General features: G+C 41.1%; 1 protein-coding gene across 3 annotated transcripts in view; it reads left to right on the top strand.

The window, feature by feature from the left end:
* The window catches only part of LTK (leukocyte receptor tyrosine kinase), a 161,373-nt gene extending 154,327 nt beyond the window's left edge, over positions 1–7,046 (top strand). For all 3 annotated transcript variants that reach the window (XM_070757323.1, XM_070757303.1, XM_070757312.1), the window contains exons 24-28: positions 1,542–1,634; positions 2,632–2,733; positions 3,958–4,092; positions 5,204–5,294; positions 6,097–7,046. In XM_070757323.1, the coding sequence (XP_070613424.1) occupies positions 1,542–1,634; positions 2,632–2,733; positions 3,958–4,092; positions 5,204–5,294; positions 6,097–6,864 (1,189 nt within the window). In that variant the 3' untranslated portion in view covers positions 6,865–7,046. The remainder of the gene's footprint in view (positions 1–1,541; positions 1,635–2,631; positions 2,734–3,957; positions 4,093–5,203; positions 5,295–6,096) is intronic.
* The last annotated feature ends 4,765 nt before the right edge of the window (positions 7,047–11,811 follow it).

Here is an 11,811-nt window from a genome sequence, read left to right as displayed (position 1 = left end):
GTGGTGCAAAGCAAACCACTCCCATTATTCCTGCTTGAGAAAACGTGTGACACCCGAGGGAAATTACTAGCTATCAGTAAGGTGCAAAGTGTGAGCCACATCTCGGTAATGCAGCTATGATAAAGATGCTAAAACTAAATTGACTATACTCCTGTATTTGGAGGTAGAATAGAATAGAATTCTTTATTGGCCAAGTGTGATTGGACACACAAGGAATTTGTCTTTGGTGCATATGCTCTCAGTGTACATAAAAGAAAATATAGATTTGTCAAGAAACATGTGGTACAACACTTAATGATTGTCATAGGCGTCAAATAAGCAATGAAGAAACGGTCAATATTAATAAAAATCTTAGGGTGGTAGCTTTCCGCAATGTGGGGCCTTGTAGAAGATTTTAGCCTCCCAAAAGTTACAATTAGCAAAGCATGTTTGGAAATATTTTTAGACTGCACTTCGTGTCCTCTTTCAGTGTCATGTATGTTGGATGGGAGATACGTGTTGCAATTCCATAGTATCTGGAGGAGTGCGTGTTACCTACACTCTACTAAACAAATAATTCCCCCAACACTGTCAAACTTTTTACTAAGTCTGCACTTATATTTCCACTAGTTTCTTCTCATCACTCCTATCACCCTTTTCCTCCCACTTAGGACTCTATGACTATAACTTGTTGCTTGTATCCTAAGATTTTTATTAATATAAATTAAATTTATTAAAATTACTGATTTCTGACAGTCTCAAAATGGGTGAACAGTGCAGTCTACAAGAATGGTGGAAGGTCTTAAGCATAAAACGTATCAGGAAAGACTTCATGAACTCAATCTGTATAGTCTGGAGGACAGAAGGAAAAGGGGGGACATGATCGAAACATTTAAATATGTCAAAGGGTTAAATAAGGTCCAGGAGAGAAGTGTTTTTAATAGGAAAGTGAACACAAGAACAAGGGGACACAATCTGAAGTTAGTTGAGGAAAAGATCAAAAGCAACATGAGAAAATATTATTTTACTGAAAGAGTAGTAGATCCTTGGAACAAACTTCCAGCAGATGTGGTAGATAAATCCACAGTAACTGAATTTAAACATGCCTGGGATAAACATATATCCATCCTAAGATAAAATACAGAAAATAGTATAAGGGCAGACTAGATGGACCATGAGGTCTTCTATGTTTCTATGTTTCTAATATTGATTGTTTCCTCATTGCTCATTTGACCCCTATGACAATCATTAAGTGTTGTACCACATGATTCTTGACAAATGTATCTTTTTCTTTTATGTTCACTGAGAGCATCTGCACCAAGACAAATTCCTTGTGTGTCCAATCATACTTGGCCAATAAAGTATTCTATTCTATTCTATTCTATTCTATTCTACCTATCTTCACTTTAAATTACAAAATCTGTATTGGCCACATATTGACTGTTTTACAACAGGATGGCAAAGAAGGACCAACCTTTCTTCTCCATTTCCTGAGGCATCTGTCATTAGCGGCTCCTAATGTTACTAACTTCCACTTTATACACATGTGAATTCTTTTTAAGGGATATAGCTGCAAGGAATTGCCTTTTGACCTGTTCTGGTTCTGAGCGAGTAGCCAAAATCGGTGACTTCGGAATGGCCCGAGATATCTACAGGTAAGGAGAAGGGAAGTGGGACGGCTAAAAGTTTATTTCAATGTGAAGAAAATGTATCCATGTCTAACAAGATTAAATTGAGAGAGCAATCCATATCCCTTTTGCTTGATTATGCAGCAGTAGATAGAGACATTACAGTGTTCCCTCGGTTTTCGCAGCAGATGCGTTTCGAGACCGCCTGCGAAAGTCGAATTCCCGCGAAGTAGAGATGTGGAAGTGAATACACCATTTTTGGCTATGGACAGTATCACAAGCCTTCCCTTAACACTTTAAACCCCTAAATTACCATTTCCCATTCCCTTAACAACCATTTACTCACCATTATTACTGATACTCACCATTGAATAAGGCACTTAGTGATCCTGATATTTATAAACATAATTATTTATTAACAATAATTTTTTTTTTGTTATTTATTTGCAAAAATTATTAGTTTGGCGATGACGTATGACGTCATCGGATGGGAAAAAACGTGGTATAGGAAAAAAACCCGCGAAGTATTTTTTAATTAATATTTTTTGAAAAACCGTGGTATAGGCTATTCGCGAAGTTCGAACCCGCGAAAATCGAGGGAACACTGTAACTAGGAGCAATTCATAGAATAGGAAGGGAAGTGGAATTTATTGATGCTAGTGAATGTTTCATTTTATGAGCAAATATTCAGACTTACCTACAGAGCCATGGTGACACAGTGGTTAGAGTGCAGTACTGCAGGCTACTTCTGCCGACTGCCAGTTCAAATCTCACCAAGCTCAAGGTTGATTCAGCCTTCCATCCTTCCGAAATGGGTAAAATGAAGACCCAGATTGTTGGGGGGCAATAGGTGGACTCTGTAAACTGTTTATGGGAGAGGGCTTTAAAAGCACTTGTGAGACGTTATATAAGTCTATTGCTATTTCTATTGCTACTTGTGTGACATGCAGTGAAAATGCAGGGAAGAAGGAAGGAGTGAATCTTTTTGCTGCCTTACAAGTCTCTTCTTTTTCTACTTGGCCAGGGCAAGCTATTATCGGAAAGGTGGGCGAGCCATGCTTCCGGTCAAGTGGATGCCCCCAGAAGCTTTCCTGGAAGGCATCTTCACTTCCAAGACAGACACCTGGTAAATACTTCGGTTTAATCTTGGCCTGCGGAATTGTCTTCATAATTGCTGAAAAGTCCGTTCAAAGCATTCCAGAGACTTATTCCCCACTACCTGGTGTTCTGTCTGGGTGCCCCCAGACTTCAATACCAACTGAAAAAAGCAGCCAGACACGCTGGTAAAAGCAAAGGCACTTTATAGTTGGAAAAACAAACACAGAGAAAAACCTGTTCTTCCCAACAGACAGGCTATGAGGCTTCACAGCAGAGTCATGACGGCCAGACAATACAGCAGACTTCTTGCTGGCACACACACCACTGTAGAGAATAAGACCCACGTCTTTCCCCCCAAGGTTTCAGCCTTCAGGGCCACAAGCCAGAGTCAGAAACGCTAAAGATCACAGCCAGGTCCCAGGACTCCCAAAGATAATACTCCACAATACAGGAAGGGTGGGTCTGCCTTTTCAGCCTTTCTGGGGAGAACCACACCCAAACCCAGCTGTTGCCTATTTAGGGCTGGAAATACCTGGCTAATTGTCCCCTTCGTTGTGCTGTTCTTCTCTGCCTGAGATCGATGATGGCTTGTGCATTTTCATCCAAGGACTCCAGGCTGCTTGCTGGGGAGAGCTCCACCCCGGGGGACTCAGGCTGTTCTCCCTCTCCCTCGGCCTGATATTCCTCCTCCCCGTCTGCCTGGGCCTCCTCCTCTTCCTCCTGTTCCTCATCCTCCCCCTCTGAGCATGGAGCCGGCAGAGGTTCAGCCGTTCCCTGAGGAGCCTCAGACGGAATCACAACACCTGGATTACAGACTAAATCACATTTTTCGAGATAGACAGAAGTGGCAGGGACTGTTGTGGTGGAAACAATATTTTGCCAGCTCACTGTCTATAACTAGCAGGAGGGTGGTTGGGTAGTAATGGAAGAGAATGGGATAAATAGTTTTGATGGTACTAACCCAAAGGATAATAACCAGAGCCGAGGTGGCGCAGTAGGTAGAGTGCAGTACTGCAGGCCACTAAAGCTGACTGCTAGATCTGCAGGTCAGCGGTTCAAATCTCATCACAGGCTCAGCCTTCCATCCTTCTGAGGTGGGTAAAATGAGGACCTGGATTGTGGGGGCAATATGCTGGCTCTGTTAAAAAGTGCTATCGCTAATATGTTGTAAGCCGCCCTGAGTCTAAGGAGAAGGGAAGCATTAAAAAAAATAAAATAAAATAAATAAATACTCTGATTTCATTCCTGTTAGGTCTTTTGGGGTGCTGCTCTGGGAGATTTTCTCCTTGGGCTATATGCCTTATCCATGCAAAACCAACCAGGAAGTATTAGAGTTTGTTACTAGTGGAGGAAGAATGGACCCTCCCAAGAATTGCCCTGGACCTGTGTGAGTATGACTGCTGGATTCAATAAAAAAGGGGGACATTTGGATAATAATCAAGATTGTCTTTTTAATATGGCTGAAGACTCTTTAAAATTTGGGATCATCAAAACTGCACCAATTTAGATAAATGTTTTGCTTACTGCCTACCCACATTGGAGAGTATGAAGGATGTATGCATGTACGCAAGCAGGCAAGTGCACGCGCGCACACCCACCCACACAGAGGGAGGGAGGGAGGGAGCAGTGAAGGGCAGTGAAGGGCTACCAACATTTTTACTACCACACTGTGGGCGTGACTTATACATTTTCTTTCAACATCTTTCTGGGCAAATTGGGTGCTCTGGGGTGGAGCTCCATCTTTGCTACCCCACTGCGTGTCATCATCCCGTTCCCCCCCACCCTGATCCGGGCAGCAGCCCACACCTGGGAGGGAGAGAGAGAGGGAGAGGGAGAGAGAGAGGGAGGGACGGAGGGAGAAAGAGAGAGAAAAAAAGAGGGAGAGAAAGAGAGAAAGAGAGAAAGAAAGAGAAAGAGAAAGATTGGGGGAGAGAGAGGGGGAGAGAGAGGGGGAGAGAGAGTGAGAGAGAGAGGGAGAGAGAGAGGGAGAGAGAGAGGGAGAGAGAGAGAGAAAGAGAGGGAGAGAGAGGGAGAGAGAGAGAAAGAGAGGGAGAGAGAGAGGGAGGGAGGGAGAGAGAGAGAAAGAGAGAGAGAGAAAGAGAGAGAGAAAGAGAGGGGGAGAGAGAGGGAGAGAGGGAGAGAGAGAGAGAGAGAGATCAGCTGTATATTTTCCTTAAAAGCATTAGGAGCTCATAATTGAGCAAGCAGATATTTTTTTAAAAAGAGCCTGGTTTCCTATTGTAGCTGGTTGAAAAATCTCTGGTTGAAAAACCTCTGGCACCACTTTTTGTAGTGTAAAATTATGAACATGGCCCCCTTTTTACCATCTGAACATTTCCTTGGGGCATGTCAATTATCTCGGAGATCTACTGAGGGTATGACCAACGTTGCTTCACTGGATCCTTGTTTAAAATCCCTACTGATGCTGAAACCTCATCTTCTTTAATAAAGGCGTCTTTCTAAGGGAAATTATTCTTTTTTCCAATTTCTTCTCCAAGCTATCGGATCATGACGCAATGCTGGCAGCACAGTCCCGAATACAGACCAAATTTCTCTACAATCCTGGAAAGGATCAAGTACTGCACCCAAGTAAGTGGACTTCTTATGCAAAACAGCTGTTTTATTCCTGCTTGAGTCTTCATGCACTGCTTCATTTTGCAGGACCCTCACTCACTCATGATCATGTGGCCCTGATTATTGGCCAATCTAGTTTGGGATTGATTTCTGAATTCTTCTTCCTCACTCCAACTCTATCCATCCACAACCCCACAATTCCTTGAATCCTGAAGAGGTTTTCTGAAGAATTAGACATTTTTTAATATTCAGAGCAGGGGTGGGTTCTAACTTACTTCACCACCGGTTTGCTTCCTCCCATAGCACATGGCTCTGCATGCATTGTACACCTTGTGGCCATGCCCACAAGTATGTGCAATGCCAAATGTTTGTGTTTCAAAAGAGCACATTCTTGGCTTTGCTAATGAGCTGTGGTCTTCCAGTTAATTTCTGAGAACTACACCTTGGAAATCTTGCTTCACCTGGTAATTATTACCGTGTTTATCTTCTCTCTCGCCAACTGATAAAACTTTGCTAGAATTGTTTCTTCTTTTGAAAAGGCTCTTAAAAGGCTCTTAAAAGACTGAGAATTTTGTAAATACTGTATTAAATCCTTTTATTAGTTAGACCAGTGTTTCCCAACCTTGGCAACTAGAAGATATTTGGACTTCAACTCCCAGAATTCGACAGCCGGCAAATGGTGGCTGGGGAATTCTGGGAGTTGAAGTCCAGATATCTTCAAGTTGCCAAGGTTGGGAAACATTGATGTAGGACAATTGATGTGCATCTGATTATTGGGACTCAGCACTGAGACAGAACATCTTGGTTTGTCTTCTAGGACCCTGACGTGATCCAGACCGAATTGCCCATTGAATGCAGCCCCACACCCGAAGATGAAGGAAGCACTGTGCTACATCCAAATAGCAACACAGGTATAGTTCCTTTGCTTGGGAACCAGTGCCCTCAGATAAGCCATCAAGCAATTGAAGAACATGATTCAGGGAACAAATATGGACAATGTCCCCAAGAGCTATTGGTGGAGAACCTTAGTAACTGGAGAGCAAGAGGACCAAGTTTATCACATTTCAACTATTCCAGCAGTGGGGCTTGGGCTCAACCAGTCTTAAACCAGAAACTGGATTCCACAAGTCAGCCAGCACATAAGTTGAAGAACAAAACCAAAAACCTTTGGAACCCAACCTATGGATCCTTGGTCATGGAGAATAATTGCCAATCCAGTCCCAGCTCCAAACTCAGCACAATGCAAGAGAGAGAAGATTCGGGATTTGATGGGAATTATAGTCCCTCCCCTAGTTCTCGGGCTTCGCCTTCATCTCCAAGCCAGAACCATTCTCCTCACATTGATGTTGGTGGGATTGAACTGGTGAAGCTGCAGAACTTCCCTTGCGGCAATGTGAATTATGCTTATGACGACCTTTGCTATGAAGTAGGCCATCCTTCACCTTTGGCTGCAAAGCCAGCCACCGTCATGAGGAGTGGAAGCCTGCACAGGGATGGCAAGCTTGTTTTCAAGGCAGAGAAAACCTCAAGGGAGAGAGATTCTGGTCTTTCCTTGTCTGATGATCTGAACGTTACTCCTATATAATGCTGAAGAATCGTTATCTTCAATTTTGGGTATGGCTGCAAGAGCAATTAAAGTGTCCTCCATCCCTATTCTCAAATTGTTTGGATTAATATTGCTCTCTGGCCTCCTTTCCTATGAATGCCCAATGATGCAGTTCAAAGTGTAACGTTGGTTCCAATCTATTAAATCCACGGTTACAGAAAGGAATGATGTCCTTGTTACTATGGTTCAGGGTTTAGTTGGAAATGGTCATCCCCAATCACCCCTAATGAAAATTATCTGTATCATAAAACAGAATATGTAAGAAATGGCAAAACCAATCATTGCCGGTTTAGACCAGTGGTCTGTAAATTATTGTACTTTCCAACTGATTTATCATAATACTGTATAGGAAATTAAATATAACTAGTTTATTTAAGGCATTATTGCCCAAAGTGAACGGTAACAAAGAAACTAGACCAAGAAAGGACAGAAATTATCTGTTTTCTGCAGAAGAAGTACAGAAAACAAATTTTAAAAAAGCAAACAGAACTGAGGCCTTCCTTTTCATTACTGAAAATGGTTTTGCCTCACAAAGTTATCTTTCTCACAAAGTTAGGTATCTGGAGTCAGAATTATTCCTCATTAGCTATAGCTCAGTGGGCTAAGTGCTTTTAATGGACCTCAAAAGGCACCCCTAATGTACAAGCAGTCAGTGTTCAATAGTAGCAACTCATGCTTCAGTAGAGGTCTTTTTTGCACGGATACACTAATGCAGTGTTTTTCAACCAGTGTGCCGCGGCACACTAGTGTGCCGTGAGACATGCTCAGGTGTGCCGCGAAGCTCAGAGAGAGAAAGAAAGCAAGAGAGAGAGCAAGAGAACAAGAGAGAGAGAAAGAAAGCAAGAGAGAGAGAAAGAGAACAAGAGAAAGAAAGCAAGAGAGCAAGAGAGAGAGAGCAAGAGAGAAAGAAAGCAAGAGAGAGAGAAAGAGAGGGAGGGAAGGAGAGAGAGAGAGAGAAAGACATAGAGGGAGGTAGGGAGGGAGAGAGAAAGAGAGCAAAAGAGAGAGGAGGGAAGGAAGAGAAAGAAAAAGGGATGGAGAGAGAGAAAGAAAGAGGAAGGGAGAGAAAGAGGGAGAGAGAAATAGAGCGAAAGGGAGGAAGAGAGAGAGATAATTTTTTTGTCCAAACTTTTTTAGCACGCCCCCCCCCCCCCCCGCTCAATGTGCCCCAGGGTTTCGTAAATGTAAAAAATGTGCCGCGGCTCAAAAAAGGTTGAAAATCACTGCACTAATGTAAACACTTTGAAGGTGAACCATAGTTAAATTAGTTGCTTAAAACAGTATCAACAAAAAAAGCATTTTAATTTTCAGGACAATTTTACCTTATTAAGTAAAATTTGGCCTCAAATTTCATCTTCTAATAGCTGTTGGTGTTATTAAGGAGTAAAATTCCAGACCAAGTGCCAGCAACATTCTTGAAAATTAAGGAGTTATGATTTATGTTCACCATTAGCAAGTTCAGAACGTAATGTAAACTGTTTGAAAGTGAACCATAGTTAAGTTAGTTGCTTAAAACAGTATCAACAAAAAACTATTTTAATTTTCAAGGCAATTTTACCTTATTAAGTAAAATTTGGCCTCAAATTTCATCCTCTAATAGCTGTTGGTGTTATTAAGGAATAAAATTCCAGACCAAGTGCCAGCTACATTCTTGAAAATTAAGGAGTTACGATTTATGTTCACTATTAGCAAGTTCAGAACGGAGTTGAGGGCAGTGATGGGTTCTAAATCCCATCGCTACTGGTTCGCGCTCACTCACACACATGTGACCTCCAGGGTATGTGGATGGAACCTCCCACCACCACTAGTGGTTTGTAGAACAGACCTGGACCAGACTGGTTGTGGGACAGAAAAGGATATTTAGAAGTAGCATGAGTTTATTAGGCGATGTAACTCTTTAAATCATAAATCGTTATAGAAAATTCCCTTTTAGCCCAAGTCATTTCATGGATGCATTTCTATTTCACACAAGATAACTTTGGAGTGTGTTTCACTGCAGGGAATTAATACAGATTAAGAGCTGTCGATGGATTCAGAGGACTGTGTACAGTATCTTCATGTAAACTGGCTGGATGCTCAAGAGAGATGTTGAAGGCTATGTACACTACTCTTTTTTAGAACTAGCCTTGCCGTATTTGTTTTATCTTACAGTTCTCCAGCTGAAAGGTAAAGTCTTCAGAAGATGTTCAGTATTGTTCTGTTGTTATCAATTCTTGAGCTTAGCTAAGCTTTTCTCTCAGACTTGGTTTAATGACCGGGGTCTAGGTAAGAGATTTCCTGACATTTCAAGGGCAACTGTGGCTGGGATTTTCAGAGGGTGCACAGACCACCATGTCTGGGAAGATGTCAGTCACAAGTCCTAGTGAAACGTCAGCAAATCTATTGTCGAGACCACAGCTACTAAACCTTGAAACCCAACACTGCTCAACAGATACTGGCTGTAAAAGTTTACACCAGCATATTTTTGTCTTAAGAGTTTGGTGTAATGTGCAAATAATAGGTATATGTTATGTTTGTGATGTCATTTTAATCACAATATAATTATCTGCCTTATTGGCAGTAATGGACTTCTTTCCACAATCTCCCAGAGATTTTTTTAACCTCCAAAACATCAGAACCAGGAAGTAAGACCTAAGTAATTCATTGGTTTGGCGCAGCAAGAGCAGAATGTTTTCTTGAAGACTATTGTTAAAACTTTATTTAGCAAAATTAAGAAGTGCAGCCAGGATCTTGGGATCAAGTGAGAAACTGTATAGCCATATAGACTACGGAGATACAAAATAAAAACACTGTACACTAACAATAAGGACTTGATTTTTCTGAAATGGTATTAAAAAATCAAGTCCTTATTGTTAGTGTACAGTGTTTTTATTTTGTATCTCCATAATAGAAACATAGAAAAAGACTGACGGCAGAAAAAAAACCTCATGGTCTATCTAGTCTGCCTTTATACTATTTCCTGTATTTTATCTTACAATGGATATCTGTTTATCCCAGGCATGTTTAAATTCGGTTACTGTGGATTTACCAACCACGTCTGCTGAAAGTTTGTTCCAAGGATCGACTACTCTTTCAGTAAAATAATATTTTCTCACGTTGCTTTTGATCTTTCCCCCAACTAACTTCAGATTGTGTCCCCTTGTTCTTGTGTTCACTTCCTATTAAAAACACTTCCCTCCTGGACCATATTTAACCCTTTGACATATTTAAATGTTTCGATCATGTCCCCCCTTTTCCTTCTGTCCTCCAGACTATACAGATTGAGTTCATTAAGTCTTTCCTGATACGTTTTTTGCTTAAGACCTTCCACCATTCTTGTAGCCCGTCTTTGGATAATCTATATGGCTATACAGTTTCTCACTTGATCCCAAGATCCTGGTTGTACTTCTCACCTTTTCATGACTTGTTATGTCTTGCAGTGCTTTCTTAATAGTTTACTTTGATCTGGGCATAATTTGATCTACCTTCCTGTTACGACACTCCTTTTCTGCAGTAGCCAAAGAATTAAGAAGAATTGATTATTACTTCATCCTTTTCACATTTGTTCCAAGGATCTGGGATTACCTTTAAGGATGGGAGCACTGTTTGCCATCTTAACTCTCTATGGTCATGCTTCTATGCAATTTTAAATCATATTAAGGTATTACATCTACATGCGACAGAGATATAAAGGCAGCGTGATGCAGCCCTTTCGTCTTTATTATCCAGAACTATTTTCCATGGATGCTAATGTAGGCATTAAAATACTTCCACAAAATTGTAATTTCTCAGCAGATGCAGAGTCAATTCTGGATTCAGGGTTGTTAAGACACCTGTATAATTGAAGGGTACGATGTAGATGGGTCACTGGGACCAGAGGTTTAATCTTCCAAGCTTTCCAACTTGTGCTGGAGTCCATCCTCAGATAACTTCTCTCTCATCAGAATGTGTGGTGAGAAAGGAATTCCCTAAGGAGTCCCGCACATGTCTAAAAGCTCAGAAAACTAAACCTCCAGTCCGTGACTGACCCAGATTGGATCCTGCAATATTATTCTGGGACGCGTATATTTGCCTGCATTATAATTATTATTTGTAATTATTTCATCTCCCTCCAGCCTCTGAAGAGTTATATAAGATCAGATGATTATAAATGGGAAAAGAGTGATTGACTGTTCATAAAATTCCATGCTAAAGGCAAGACTATTGTGCAATAAAAGCCTTATCTGGAATACCCTCCGGTCATCTTTAGAACAGAAAAACTACATTACTTGTAGGCATTAAGCTTTCATTGATTTAAATGAGATTCCTCTGGAATAAACCAAAAATTGCTATTTGGAAATAGGAATACTAACCCCTCTATCATGCTTGGAACAGCTCTATATGCTTTCATTGCTTTTTCCTGATACAATAAAAATAACTGTAAAAAGATCAATCCAGCGGCCGGTTGCCCCTCACACTATTTTGCTTCCACGCATGCACAGGAAGCAAAACACGCTGAAATGTCACGAGGGGAACTTAGGCAATGTATCCTGCATATCTCCATCAGAGACATCGTTGTTTCTCCCTGTAGATTGACCTAGCGTTTCAGGTTATCATTTTTAACTATGCCAGAAGTGGGAGGGAATTTTTTTCTGTTCCCGGCTCAGAGTGTTGGGAAGATACACTGATACCTCAGATTTGCTTTTACCACCCCACCTCATTCCAAGAAAGGGAAATCTCAATCTCAGCCCAAAAGTAGAGCAATAGTAAAGCATATTGTTTATAAAGCAGTTTCTTTTGCTCTTAACACTCCCTCATTTTTATCAGGGAAAGGTGGTTTCACCAATGAATATGCTGGACTCAATGCATATTTTTCCCCTTGTAAGAATAAGGAGTGTTGCTTTCAAGAAAAAAAGAGGAAATAAAATAGAGAATTTCTCTTGTGCTTCTGATAAGAGTTTTAGAACT

This window comes from Erythrolamprus reginae, chromosome 1 (genome assembly GCF_031021105.1).
Source record: "Erythrolamprus reginae isolate rEryReg1 chromosome 1, rEryReg1.hap1, whole genome shotgun sequence".
Taxonomy (NCBI): Eukaryota; Metazoa; Chordata; class Lepidosauria; order Squamata; family Dipsadidae; genus Erythrolamprus; species Erythrolamprus reginae.
Note: the sequence above shows the minus strand (reverse complement) of the source record. Positions and strands in the feature narration are given on the sequence as shown.